The sequence below is a fragment of the Triticum aestivum genome, chromosome 1A, assembly GCF_018294505.1.
Source record: "Triticum aestivum cultivar Chinese Spring chromosome 1A, IWGSC CS RefSeq v2.1, whole genome shotgun sequence".
NCBI classification, from domain to species: Eukaryota; Viridiplantae; Streptophyta; class Magnoliopsida; order Poales; family Poaceae; genus Triticum; species Triticum aestivum.
Window position 1 is genome coordinate 3,999,571 of NC_057794.1, and position 13,607 is coordinate 4,013,177.

At 42.9% G+C, this 13,607-nt stretch overlaps 2 protein-coding genes and 1 pseudogene across 3 annotated transcripts in view; 1 reads left to right on the forward strand and 2 right to left on the reverse strand.

Moving 5' to 3' along the window:
* LOC123184249 (vacuolar protein sorting-associated protein 60.1) overlaps positions 1 to 13,607 on the reverse strand; it is a 43,081-nt gene that overhangs the window by 27,844 nt on the left and 1,630 nt on the right. The window lies entirely within an intron of this gene.
* LOC123184238 (F-box/LRR-repeat protein 14-like) lies at positions 6,769 to 8,509 on the forward strand. Its single transcript, XM_044596392.1, has one exon. The coding sequence runs from the start codon at positions 6,783 to 6,785 to the stop codon at positions 8,241 to 8,243; it is 1,461 nt and encodes a 486-aa protein (XP_044452327.1). The 5' UTR covers positions 6,769 to 6,782; the 3' UTR covers positions 8,244 to 8,509.
* Positions 13,133 to 13,607, reverse strand: part of LOC123071369 (gamma-gliadin-like) — a 1,377-nt pseudogene continuing 902 nt past the window's right edge. Inside the window, exon 2 of the transcript XR_006434294.1 lies at positions 13,133 to 13,605. The product of XR_006434294.1 is annotated as a gamma-gliadin-like (transcript). The remainder of the gene's footprint in view (positions 13,606 to 13,607) is intronic.

Here is a 13,607-nt window from a genome sequence, read left to right on the forward strand (position 1 = left end):
CGCCGACATCGCCGCCCCGTTCCGGTCGCCGCCCGCGCCGGCGAGGGCCGCCCCGCTCCGGCCACTCCGTCCCGGTCTCCTTCCTCTACTCCGGCGATCTTCCTCCCTCTGGTGAACAGTGATCTTGGCGATCCTCGTAAAGTGTGCCGGCCGGATCTAGATCTGGGATTTATCTCGGGTTGACTTTTCTGCCCGAAACCCTAATTATTTGCTCATGTTCATCATGTCGTAACTCCTCATCCATAGCTCCGTTTTGGGCATATAGCATATCAAAATGTTCGTCTCAGAGAGCACATCATTTCGTCTCATTGCATCATTTTCATTTGAGTTCATATTGATGCCAGAAATACTGTTAGAAGAATGCTATTTGAGATAATTGTCAGATCTGCTGCTCCATTTAGATATTTGTCATTTTTGCCATGATTAATATGTGCATGATATGCCCCTGAACTCTTCATGAGTTTTGTTATATATTTTTCCATATATTCAGAGGTGCAACCCATGTATTTTTGTGATGTGTGTGGTGACTAGCACAAGCTTGCAAAGTGGAGCCTTCGTTAATGCTTATTTCAGGGACTTAGCTTTCCACTAAGTTCTTGGACTGTTTATTTCAATATGCCATATGTTCATGGTGTTTCCTAGTGATCCGTGCCTCTTTTGAGGATGATCAGTAAGGATGTTTTGTTAACCTTGTAGTGCTCTATCCATCCATGTCTTTTTTGCAATTATGGAGCACCCTAGCTTGAGTAAATCGAGCTCTACTTTTGTCATTTCGTGAATCTGGGCAGATTGTCTACTTGTTAGCGATTTTGCCGAGGATGTTGTAGTTGATCCGTGCATGCTATGTTATTGTTCTTGCCATGTCTAGCTTGTATTTTGTGTATTCTTGATGGGTGTATGCTTAGCTTGTCATGACTTGCTCTGTAGTGAGTGCATCGAGCTCGTAAACATGCCTACTTGATATTTGTTTCAGCATGCTCCAGTTTTCACTAAGTCTGTGATCTGATTATGTTTTTGCCATGTTCACATGCTTGCAATTGTATTTTATGATCCCTTTTGGATCAAGGTCACTAAGGAATTTTTGTTAAGCTCTTTAAGTAGCTCCATGACATGCTTTACTTTGCCATGTTCAGGTCCTGTAGCATATTGTTTTCATGCTCCAAAGAGTGCTATCTGATCTGAAATTCCAGACAAGTGTTAATTTCACTAAGTCTGAGATCTGTTTACCAAACGCATTTTTGCCATGCTTGTTTGAACCTATTAATGGATGAGTTGGCCGTAGCTCAGTGCTAGTCTTTTGTTAAGCATCATGAATGGATCCCTGCCATGTATTTGGATGCCATGTTTGGGTGTTGTAGCATATTCATCTTATTGCATTTAGATGGCTACTTGCTGTAAATCGCAGAACGTGGTCATATTTGAATTGCTTGCCATTTCCAAACCGTAACTCCGATTCCGGCGATCTTTATATCGTTTTCAAGCGATTTCATCTCATCTTTCCAGTGGCACACTTGGATTTCCAAGAAGATGCCAGGTTCATGCATTCCTTGTCAAATCTTGCATATGCATCACATATTGCATCCCACATATCATACCCTCTTTGCATCATGTTGTTTGAGCCTTGCACGTGGTTGATTGTGTCCTTGTTGCTTGTTTGTCTTGTTTGGGTAGAGACGGGAGACGAGTTCGCTAACGAGGATCCCGTTGAGTTTGCTTTCGAGGATCCAGTCAACTCTGACAACTTTGCAGGCAAGATGATCATACCCTCGAAATCACTACTATCTTTGCTATGCTAGATGCTCGCTCTTTTGCTATGCCTATGCTACGATACCTACCACTTGCTTATCATGCCTCCCCAAATTGCCATGTCAAACCTCTAACCCACCATGTCCTAGCAAACCCTTGATTGGCTATGTTACCGCTTTTGCTCAGCCCCTCTTATAGCGTTGCTAGTTGCAGGTGAAGATTGGAGACCGTTCCTTGTTGGAACATTATTTACTTGTTGGGATATCATTATATTTCCATGTTATCTTAATGCATCTATACACTTGGTAAAGGATGGAAGGCTCGGCCTCTCGCCTAGTGTTTTGTTCCACTCTTGCCGCCCTAGTTTCCCTCATATCGGTGTTATGTTCCCGGATTTTGCGTTCCTTACGCGGTTGGGTTATAATGGGAACCCCTTGATAGTTCACCTTGATTAAAGCCTTTTCAGCAATGCCCAACCTTGGTTTTACCATTTGCCACCTAGCCTCTTTTTCCCTTGGGTTTCCGGAGCCCGAGGGTCATCTTATTTAACCCCCTGGACTAGTGCTCCTCTGAGTGTTGGTCCACCTTGTCAGCCGCCGGTGGCCACCAGGGGCAACTCTGGGCTGGCCTACCGGAAGTTTGGACAATCTGAGTGTGCCTTGAGAACGAGATATGTGCAGCTCCTATCGGGATTTGTCGGCACATTCGGGCGGTGTTGCTGGATTTGTTTTAACTTGTCGAAGTGTCTTGAAGAACCGGGATACCGAGTCTGATCGGAATGTCTCGGGAGGAGGTCTATTCCTTCGTTGACCGTGAGAGCTTGTCATGGGCTAAGTTTGGACTCCCCTGCAGGGATTTGAACTTTTGAAAGCCGTGCCCGCGGTTATGGGCAGATGGGAATTTGTTAATGTCCGGTTGTAGATAACTTGAACCTTAATTTAATTAAAATGAATCAACTGAGTGTGTTACCGTGATGGTCTCTTCTCGGCGGAGTCCGGGAAGTGAACACGGTGTTGGAGTAATGCTTGCGCAGATTGTTCTCTAGTTATCCGTTCGCGCTTTGCCTCCTCTTCTCGCTCTCTTTTGCGAATAGGTTAGCCACCATATATGCTAGTCGCTTGCTGCAGCTCCACATATTTTCCTTGCCTTACCCATTAGCTTAAATAGTCTTGATCGCGAGGGTGCGAGATTGTTGAGTCCCTGTGGCTCACAGATTACTTCCAAACCAGATGCAGGACCTGATGATTCCGCTCCAGATGACGCGCTTGAGCTCAAGTGGGAGTTCGACAAGGACTCACGCCGATACTACGTGTCTTTCCCTGATGATCAGTAGTGGTGCCTAGTTGGGGTGATCGGGACCGTGTCGCATGTTGGGTTGTTCTTTTATTTGGGCGCCGTAGTCGGGCCATGAGTGTTTGAATGTTGTAATGCTATTTATGTACCTTGATTGACGTGGCGAGTGTAAGCCAACTATGTATCTCCCCTTTATTATCTATATTACATGGGATGTTGTGAAGATTGCCTAACTTGCGACATTGCCTTCAATGCGATTATGCCTCTAAGTCGTGTCTCGACACGTGGGAGCTATAGTCGCATCGAGGGTGTTACAAGCCGTCAGTTTTAAAACATATTGAGAAACATTTTTTAAAAGTGTATATTTTGAAAAAGTGCCAACATTTTTTAAATTGTGAAGAAATGTTAAGAAACAAGAAACATTTTTTGAAAAATCGAAATAACTTTTTTAAGCATGGACATTCTTTGAATGTGTGATTTTTTTTTTAAAAATGCGCAAGCGAATTTGTTGAAGTTGTGAACATTTATGAAATTCCGAACAATTTTTGAAGCCGTGAACATTTTTTTGAGTATGTGAAACAAAAATTGAAAATGTTATGAAATTATGAACAGAAAATTCGACTGCGAACCTTTTTTAAATTCCTGGACATTTTATACACTTTTTACATTGTTTTCTTACTTTTAGATTTATTTTTCTGAGTTATTCATATCATGTAGTATAAACAAAAAATGTCTAGAAGGCCGAAAATAGCGCCCGTCGTCCCGCAGCACAAGGTTCCTGGCTGGGCCATGTGAGCGAGGCGCTGCTCCAGCAGCTCTCGCGAGACTAGTAGGTAGCTAGGGTTTACACTCTCCTCTCCTCTCCTCCGAATCAAAGAAGCGGCGGCTGTCTCACACTTCGGGATGCGCTTCATTGCGCACACCCCATGCTTGAGTAATCTCACACTTCGGTTGTGTCATAAGGTGACTGATGTTGGATTGGCTGAACTGAGGCGTGCACATAAGATAGAGTCTTTGGTCATTGAGTGTTGTTGTGAGGTCTCTCTGCAAGCTGCGCAGGGTGTCGCCAAGTCAGTTCACTACTCCAGCAACTATTCAGTTGCCCTTAGGAAGAGAGCTGGTCTTGGCGGCTATTGATGAAGTGGTCTCCAAAAATTTCACTACAAATTTGCTGCTGAAGACATTAAGTTGTTCAGTGTGCATCATTGGACAAGGTTTGTGCATCATCCGACCTAGATTCATTTGTGTGTACTTTCAATTGCCTTCTACCTTTACTGTATAATTTTTCTGTATGACAGTCTAATAACGACCTGTGGTCGCGTGGCAATTTTGGTATGGATCGTTGTAGTAATAATATCATGTCCAATTTTCCATGGACATGTACAAAGGCGGCATGCTTGTTTTGTTGGTATCAAATCAACCGGAGTATGTCTTTGATTGCTTCACAGAAGAATAGTGCTAGTTGCTACTCCTTGTGTAAACTAATGTAAGACGTTTTTGAAGTTTAAACTGAACTGTAGAAATGTCTTGTTTTGGATGTTTAGATTCTATAATGATCTGAAGTTAAGGAACAACTGAAACTTGAGCGACTACTGAAGGCATATAACAAAGCCGTCACATCATGTCTTTGCTCTGGACATGCAGCACTAAAAACATTTTGTTCTTACCTTTTTTAGGGTGGCAAGTTTCAGTTTTATTTTTTGGGTTTGTTTTTTCTTTTCAGATATCAGCTTTAGTTGTAAAAAACCAGAGTTCTTCGTGCGGCATGTGTGGCACTTATCATTTGCACACGTATAACTCATTACAAACATTACTCCGTAGGGATTGTCTTTACTTACCAAAAAACACACACACGCGGGGGCACCATGCAGTTTCATTGTGAAAGTTGCCATTGTCGGAGTGGAGGAAGAAGCTAGACTGTTTAACAATTGGGAACCAACTATGTGGTGAAGGCTCAAGGAGAAGGATGTGAGCCTTCAGTGGTGTTTCGAGGAACTTCGTTGATATCTGCACCTCTCCAACGGTGATTAGGTTCCTTATGAGGAAGTGACCATCGAGATAAACCTTCACCTCCACATGTCTCAATCATCCCTATGCCCAAATTATTTACCCATTGGGCACCATCATATCAAGGGATACCGTGGGGCGAAAAAAAATCGACCTGGTACCGAGCCACCGGTGAATGTGGGTTCCTAGCCACCAGGCCTGACTAGCGTTGTTGATTGTAAGGCAACGCATACCTTATTGAACCAACAGAAACCACAAAACGGACCCGCGCCACTATAGCGAACCGGAAGCAGTCACTGTAGCGAATCAGACCATGCCAATGTACGTAGCGAACGGGAACCAGTTACTGTAGAGGATATTTCTGAAACAAATTGAGGGACATTTTCTAAAAAAGCGTATATTTTGGAAAAGTGCAAAGTTTTTTGAATTTTTTAAAAAATGTTCAAGTACAGGAAACATTTTTTGAAAACTCAAAATAAAATTTTAAAGCACGGACATTCTTTCAATGTGTGAAAAATCTTTTAAAAAGAAGAGCAAATAAATTTGCTGGAGTCGTGAGCATTTATGAAATCCCTAACAATTTTTGAAACCGTGAACTTTTTTTGAATTCGTGAAACAAAAATTGAAAAATGTTATGAAATCGCAAACAAAAAACTTCAACCGTGAACTTTTTTAAAATTCCTGGACATTTTATACATTTGTCTATATTGTTTTCTTACTTTTATATTTTCTTTCTGTGTTTTTCATATATATAAACAAAAAAAGGTGTAGAAGGCCGAAAATAGCGCCCGTTGGCCCGCAGAGATTCCAGAGACGGCGCTGCAGCCCACATCTTCCTCCGCTCCGCTGGAAATTACAGAGACCAACTAGAAATGCGAGACTAGCTCCAGGGTTTACTGATGCTCAAAAAAAAAAAAGCTCCAGGGTTTACTGCACCCTCATCTCCTCTCCGGCGAGGTCGAGCGGCGGCGGCTCCGGTCTATTCTCTATCTCCTCCGACCGAATCTACGGTCGTTCTCAAGGAAGGTACCGCCGTTTCTTGCTTCTACTCTCCTCTCCTGAGAGACTCCTCCCTCCTTGCGTTGGTTCCCCTTTCCTGATTCGATTTCTTGGTCTTGATTGATTTGATAGGGGAACCAAACCGGTAGTATCATCCTCATCCATAAACTTAGTTGATTAGTACTAGAAAGAAAGTAAATACTACTCTAGTATTCTCTAGTTGAACAGATAGATTGGCCCTGTGAACTCAGCTCATCGTCTGTGGGAAAATGGTTGATATCCCTACTTTCTTTCTTGCCCAACCGAGAGCTGCAAGTAGTAATTTGCATATATGCTCTGGTTTTCATGTTCAGATTCAGCAATTACTAGTAAATCTGCTTGCAGAATTGTTTGCGTCAATTGTTACGTAATCATGGCGGTACCTAGTTTTATTTAATGATGTCACCTGGAGCGTCATTTTTCTGATATTATATAATAGAAGTGCTCAAAGTTCATCAGTAGCTAGTTTAATCTAATGATTTGGCCTGCCTGCAGCGTTATTTTTTCCTTTCTAACAATATAGACACAGATAAGGTGCTAGCTACTTGATAAATCTCCATGCTTGTGAAGAACACACAAGTTTTGGACGGATACAGAAAATGCTCAAACTTTGTCAGTAACATATTCTTCGTAATGATTGTCTACCGTCAGTGATATATTCTGATGTATCGTAATGAATGGTACAGCTGAATTGTTCGATGGAAGACCTACCGGAGGCTCTGCTGACTGAGATTCTCAACAGGATCACCACGACAAGTGATCTCAATTCTCTTTCCCTTGTGTCAAAGCAGCTCTACAAGATAGAGGGGAATCAAAGGGATGCTATCCGTGTTGGTTCCGGTCTTTGCATTGCTACAAAAGAACTGACATCATTGTGCGCCCGCTTCCCAAATCTGCGAAAATTGGAAATCGATTACTCTGGTTGGATACCTGGACATGGAAAGCAGTTGGACAACAAAGGCCTTTTTGTGTTTTCATCTCACTGTTCCTCGCTGATTGATCTCACATTAAGCTTCTGCTCACATATCGATGACTCTGGGCTTGCTTGTTTAGCTTATTGTAAGACATTGCTGTCTCTCACGCTCAACTCCACACCAAAAGTAACATCAGTTGGGCTTTTCTCGGTTGCAGTTGGTTGCACAAGTCTATCTGCTCTCCACCTTATTGGTTGCGAGAAAATTGACAGTGTAGAGTGGCTGGAATACCTTGGTAGGGATGGATCGTTGGAAGAGCTTGTAGTGAAGAATTGCCAAGGAATCAATCATCATGACTTCCTAAAGTTTGGTTCTGGATGGATGAAGCTCCAGAAGTTTGAGTTTGAGAGGAAAAGAGGAAAATATGATCTTCTTGATCCAGGTAATGTGGTCTATGACTCCTCGTACAATGCTCACAGCATGGATGTATACGATTTCTGCTGTGAGAGTTTGAAGGATTTAAGGTTGGCGCATATTGAAACTTGGCCAGAAGCAGGACTTCGAGTTCTCCTAGGGAAGTGTAAAGCATTGGAGAAGCTTTGCCTTGAGTATGTTCGTGCCCTAAATGATAATGACATTATTGCATTATCTCGGAGCTGCAGCAACCTTAAAAGAATATCACTTTGGCTCAACCTGCAGCGCTACTCTAGTGATATCAACTATTGTGAGACCAGGACGTCGCTTACTGATAACAGCCTTTACGCTCTAGCCCTCAACTGTTGTATGCTTCAGATGATAGACCTCAGCTTTACAGGATGTGATGCCGACTGGCCATCAGAAATAGGATTCACACAAGAGGGTTTTCTGGTGCTCATTCAGTCCTGCCCAATTCGTGTTCTTGTGCTCAACAACGCCAACTTCTTTGATGACGAGGGGATGAAGGCCCTCTCATCCTCGCCTCATCTGGAGACACTCGAGCTTATATTGTGTCATGCGGTAACTGATGCCGGGATGCGCTTCATTGCGCACACCCCATGCTTGAGTAATCTCACACTTCGGATGTGTCATAACGTTACTGATGTTGGAGTGGCTGAACTGGAAGGTGCACAGAAGTTAGAGTCTTTGGTCATCGAGTGTTGTGGTGAGGTCTCTCTGCAAGCTGCGCAGCGTGTTGCCAAGTCAGTTCAGTACTCCAGCGAGTGTTCAAATGCCCTTATGAAGAAAATTGGTCTTGGCGGCTATTGATGAATTGGTCTCCAAAAAATTTAGTATGAATTTGCTGCTGAAGCCATTAAGTTGTTCAGTGTGCATCATTGGACAAGGCTGTGCATCATCCGACCTAGATTCACTTGTCTGGACTTTCCATTGCCTTCTACCTTTACTGTATGATTTTTCTGTATGACACTCTAATGATGATCTTTGGACGGCATCTGGTGGATGAAACTTTAATAGTAGGCACCACTTGTGTATTACTATCAACCGTACATAATTCTGGTTACTTTATTTCTACTGTCTGTAGCCGTTTCGAAACTGTACATAATTCTGGTTACTTTATTTCTACTGTCTGTAGCCGTTTCGAAACCGGCATAAGTAGGCCCCAAGATTCCCTGTTTTTGCTGTGGAGGCACTATATGACGGGTTGGTGTTATTTATCTTATTTAAGCAAATGTTCTGGACCCCTTGTTTTATTGTGCAAGTGATTTTGAAGACATATATATCTGCCTGCTATGTTCGTGTGGCACTATGTGATTCATTGTAGTAATAATATTATGTCCAAGTTTCACTGGACATGTACAAAGGCGACGCGCTTGTTTTGTTGACATCGACTCAATTGGAAGATGCCTTTGATTGCTTCTCAAAAGAATGGTGCTAGTTACTAGTAGCATAATTGTGGATGTTTAGATTCCAAAATGACCTGAAGTTGTGGAACAACTGAAACTACTGAAGGCCTACAACATAACTGTGTGCTAATTACAGGTAGGTAGTCACATCATGTCTTTGCTCTGGGCGTCCAGCACTCAACAACATTTTCTTCTTACCTTTTTGAGGGTGTCTACCTATCAATAGTATATACGGCGGGTGTATGAAAATAGCAGAAATTAAGAGACCATTTGAGGGATGAGATATCGAGATTCTTGTGTTTGCTTGGTTCATCAGTCTAGTACAAAGATCCTGAAATTGCAAATCTTTTGTTTTAGTAACAAGACAGCTCGTTACATCATCAGTTCAGCTCGTAGGAACAACATTTGCCTTGTATTTGTAGCTCCTCAAGATGCCAACTTTGCTGGATACTTTATTAGCTCATGTACTTTGTACTTTGTGTTGTACTACTTGATAAGTACTTGAGCTAAAATGAAATATGCGCCCTTTCCCTTGTTAAAAAAGGGAGAATAGTTTATTTATTTTTTACATTATTAGCTCATGCACGCCCTGATCGTGGAATATTTACTAGTACAAAACAAACACTAGCAAAGAGAGGTTGAAAGAGAGGAAGCAAGAAGTTAATGAGCCACAGGAAGCGACACACAAAGCGCTTTATGCAGCTAAACACACAAATTTCATCGTGGCTAGCTTAACTGAATTAAAGAACAATTACATTGTTCACTAGCTGGCCAAGTAAAAACCCCGGAGGTTCATTAGTCCAACTATCGTCACTCTTATTACAAAAACTGAATTTTGCTAGCTCACGAGCTACAGAGTTTGCATCACTGTCTAGGAAAAATTTCACAGGAGAAAATTAATCTGTCATTTTTCCACGGGATAAAATAGAGGATAGATGGCGACACTGAAGAAGAAAAATTTGGCGTGTCGGATGTTAAACGGCAACCGACACATACGCAGGCTGGTAGACGTACAGAAAGCGCCGGTAACCCACTTGAGTTTGTATTTTCTTTAGTTTGTGTGGTCAAGATGCTGCTTGGCTGCACAGGCTTTGAGTTCCAGAAGTTGCAGCCATAGCCTCATATTCCCTCGGACACACGACTTCCAACAAGACTTATGGTCCAGGATTTGTATTAAACAGAATTCAACGCTAAAACCTTTATTTCTACAACAGCTGGTGGATAGAATTCAAGCACGGAATTTCCCCGCAATTTGTAGGTGCATTGCATTGCACCACCAGTCATGAGTCCTTGATCTAAATGTTTGGTCTATGTATCAGCTGAAAAGCGAAAAGAGAAACATTTTTTAGGATAGCTTAAGACATATATACTGAAGCAGTTTTACATGATCAAATAAACAAGGAAATACTACCCAAAAAATCACAGGGGATACCATCAAAGAAAAACTGTACTGCAATGTTAACTCAAGTCCATTCAGTGCATGAGTTGTTGACGGATGAGAACTGGGTATTGCTTTCTACTCCCTCTGTAAAGAAATAGTATAAGAGCGTTTAGATCATTACTTTAGTGATCTAAATGCTGTGTGTCATTTTTCCATAGAAATGAGGACAGAAAATAGAGGAAGAGATGGCGACACTGCATAAGGAAAACAGGCGCCCAGCAGCTGCTGCTTAAGGGATGTGCCAGCGTCCCAACAAAGAGCTCGGAACTTCCAGCAGGCAGAGATGGCGAAAAAGGTTTGCAGTCCTATGTGATTTCTTTTACTAGTAAGATCAAGCCAGGATAATGCACTGCTATAAGTAGGATTAATAACTTGCACAGTTTTAGTTATTCATAAATTACAAAGGGCGCACCTGTGCTGGGAATGTTGTCGTACATGGCAATCAACACGTACATGGCCAGACGTACAGAGAGCGACCGGTACTAGAATTTTACCGATTCAACCCATTTGAGCCTGAAACTTCTCTTCAGTTTGTGTGGCCAAGATGCTGCTGCTTGAATTCTCTCCCCAAGATGCAGCCAAACACACGACTTCCAACACAAGACTTGCGGTCCTGGATTTGCGCCAACCAAAATTCAGCACAGAAACCTTTTATCCTTACCATCGACAGAATTTCCAGCACGGAATTTTTCCCACAGTGATATTTTGTTCTACTACTATGTACGTAGCATCTGAAAAGCGAAAAGGGGAACATAAGTACTGCAGAGAATAGCATAAGACAAAACATAATTTCCACCATACTTGCTTTCCCATGATGACTGATGACTTGTTTCACCTAGGTTAGGTGCGTGCCAACATCTCTCTTCGGGAAATTAAGCAGAAAACATAACAGTCTGAACAATTGTCGAGTTCAGAGAACAGCTTCCTTTATCCCTTCCTAATAGAGAAGCACATAAAAGAAGTGGATACCAGTTCTGAGTTCAGAGTTCAGAAACCATTTCCAACATAAGACAAACATGTAAAGATGTCATGTGGAATCCAACCTCGAAAATCCATCGTAATTCAGCTCAGCTAGTGAGGAACTGAGGATGTACAGTCACCATATGGCGAGCATTATCACTCGCCTTCCTAAATAAATATCCTTCTACCTTGCTCAGTGCCTTCTCAGATTTTCGACGGATGATCGGAGGTTGACAAGTAGATTTGCACCCTTTTGATTACTCATAAATTACAAATTAAGGGGCATACCTAGGAGTATTGACCGGTGGCCGCCGGAGTTGGAGCCGATGCCCGAAACCCTAGACGATGCCCGGTGACCTGCTGCTTCTTTTCCTGGGACCTCATGTCCTCACAAGGCCATGTCTCGGCGAGGAAGTGCAAGTGGTTGCGTGGCACATCTGGCCATCGCCATTGGCGTCGCTCTGCTGGATCTCCCTCTCCTTCTGGCACCGAAGAAGGAGGAGGAAGGAGGCGAAGGTGAGGGGGGCTGCGGTGGGAGAGGAGGTCGCCGGATTTGGGGGAGATGCCGAGGTGCGAGGCCAGTGGTGGCGGTGGGTGAGGAAGGGCATCGCGGGTGGGAGGGAGAAGGGGAATTAAGAGAGTGTGGGTTCGGGTTTGGGCCTCCGCGCGCTATGTGTACACATGTGTTGGTGGGTTTATAGCAGTGGCGCCAGGTTTATACCCCACGCTACTACTACAGCCTATCCCGGGGGTACGGTAGAGACCACTTAGTAGTAGCGAGGGGTTTATACCCCTCGCTACTACTATCAACTTAGTAGTAAACCTCTCGCTACTACTATCAACTTAGTGGTAGTGAGGGATTTATACCCCTCGATACTACTATGGCCAGTCCCAGGGGCACGGTGGAGACCACTTAGCAGCAGTGTGGGGTTTATACCCCTCGCTACTACTATCAACTTAGTAGTAGCGTGGGTTCTATACCCCTCGCTACTAATAATTACCAGCAGTGTGGCCCATATACCCCTCGCTACTGCTAAGCATCTATCTATAAGGTATTTTCTAGTAGTGCATGGATGGCGGCGAAATCAGTCTTTCTGCTTCTTTTCCCTACTAGCTCTGTGACGTCCAGAACAAGTTTACGGTCATCAGGTGCAATGCCCTTGCCTTCGTGAGCGACATGATGACATGGGAACGGGCTTCCAAGCCTATGGTGTCGCATCGTGTCGCGGTCTGCTAGACTTAGCGGACGGATGCTACTCCAATATCGGTTGATCCCATACTACGATGCCAAGGAAGACACGCAACTATTATATATATTTCTTCAAGTCGGTCAACACAAGTAAAATCTGGGAGTTCAACCGGTGCAGCTATGCAATGCTAATGGAGAAAACACAATTCAACTTTAGCACTTCACACATAAGCAACACCACGTTCAATAGCACACACCTTAGAGTGTACCTATGGTGGTTGATTGGGCTATAAGAAATGTGAGTCCATGTGAAGATGCCAAACATAATAACATGGCTAATTACACATGCAGTGGCAGCAGCAACAAGTGCGTGAATTCCACAAAATGATCTAGGGTACACATGCAACTATGTCCTTGAGTATGACAACAACCTTTATCTTCTAGACAAATGCATGGTATGCTACTAATTTATTTGCTACAAATTCCAATGAATTGTGTCCTTTACTTTGTACATACCCAGTTATGATATTTGATTTTGCTAATACAATGTAGCCTTCAATTTAAACCAAGTTTTGCATCCATTAATTATGTTAGGTTCATATGACTTCACTACATAAAATAGGTAGATAATGCATAAGACTAAGATTGTAGCTAGGGATGAAAATCTAAATACGACATGAATCTAACAATTACGAGTAATGTCTTTGTGACAAGAACTTTCTTTGTCTTTTATTCCCATGTTTGAACTAGTATAGGTCGGGGTTACACATTATGGTGCACATCACTTTATTTATCATCGTTACATTGAACGCTCATTGACTAAACAACGATGATCCATCCATCTTGTATTGTAGGTCTTCATTTCATTGGCCACCGATGCTTGTAAGACTAGTCTCATATGGTTGTTGTTGTGGATATGGTTGTTGAGGTTGGTGTGGTTGCTGGGGTTGCTGGGAAATTGTTTGTTCTGGTTGCTGGGATAATTGTTGTTGGGGCTGTAGAAATGGTTGTTGTGGTTGTTGGGGTAATGGTTGTTGTGGTTGCAGGATGGATGGTTGTTGGGGTTGCTGGGGTTGGGGCTGGGGAAATGATTGTTGTGATTGTTGGGGTTGCTGGGGAAATGGTTGTTGCGGTCCTAGGAGGAATGATTATTGTGGTTGTTGGGGGAATGGTTGTTG

Excerpts from the sequence above, each read along its gene's own strand:
- LOC123184238 (XM_044596392.1), top strand. The coding sequence starts at position 6,783 with ATGGAAGACCTACCGGAGGCTCTGCTGACTGAGATTCTCAACAGGATC.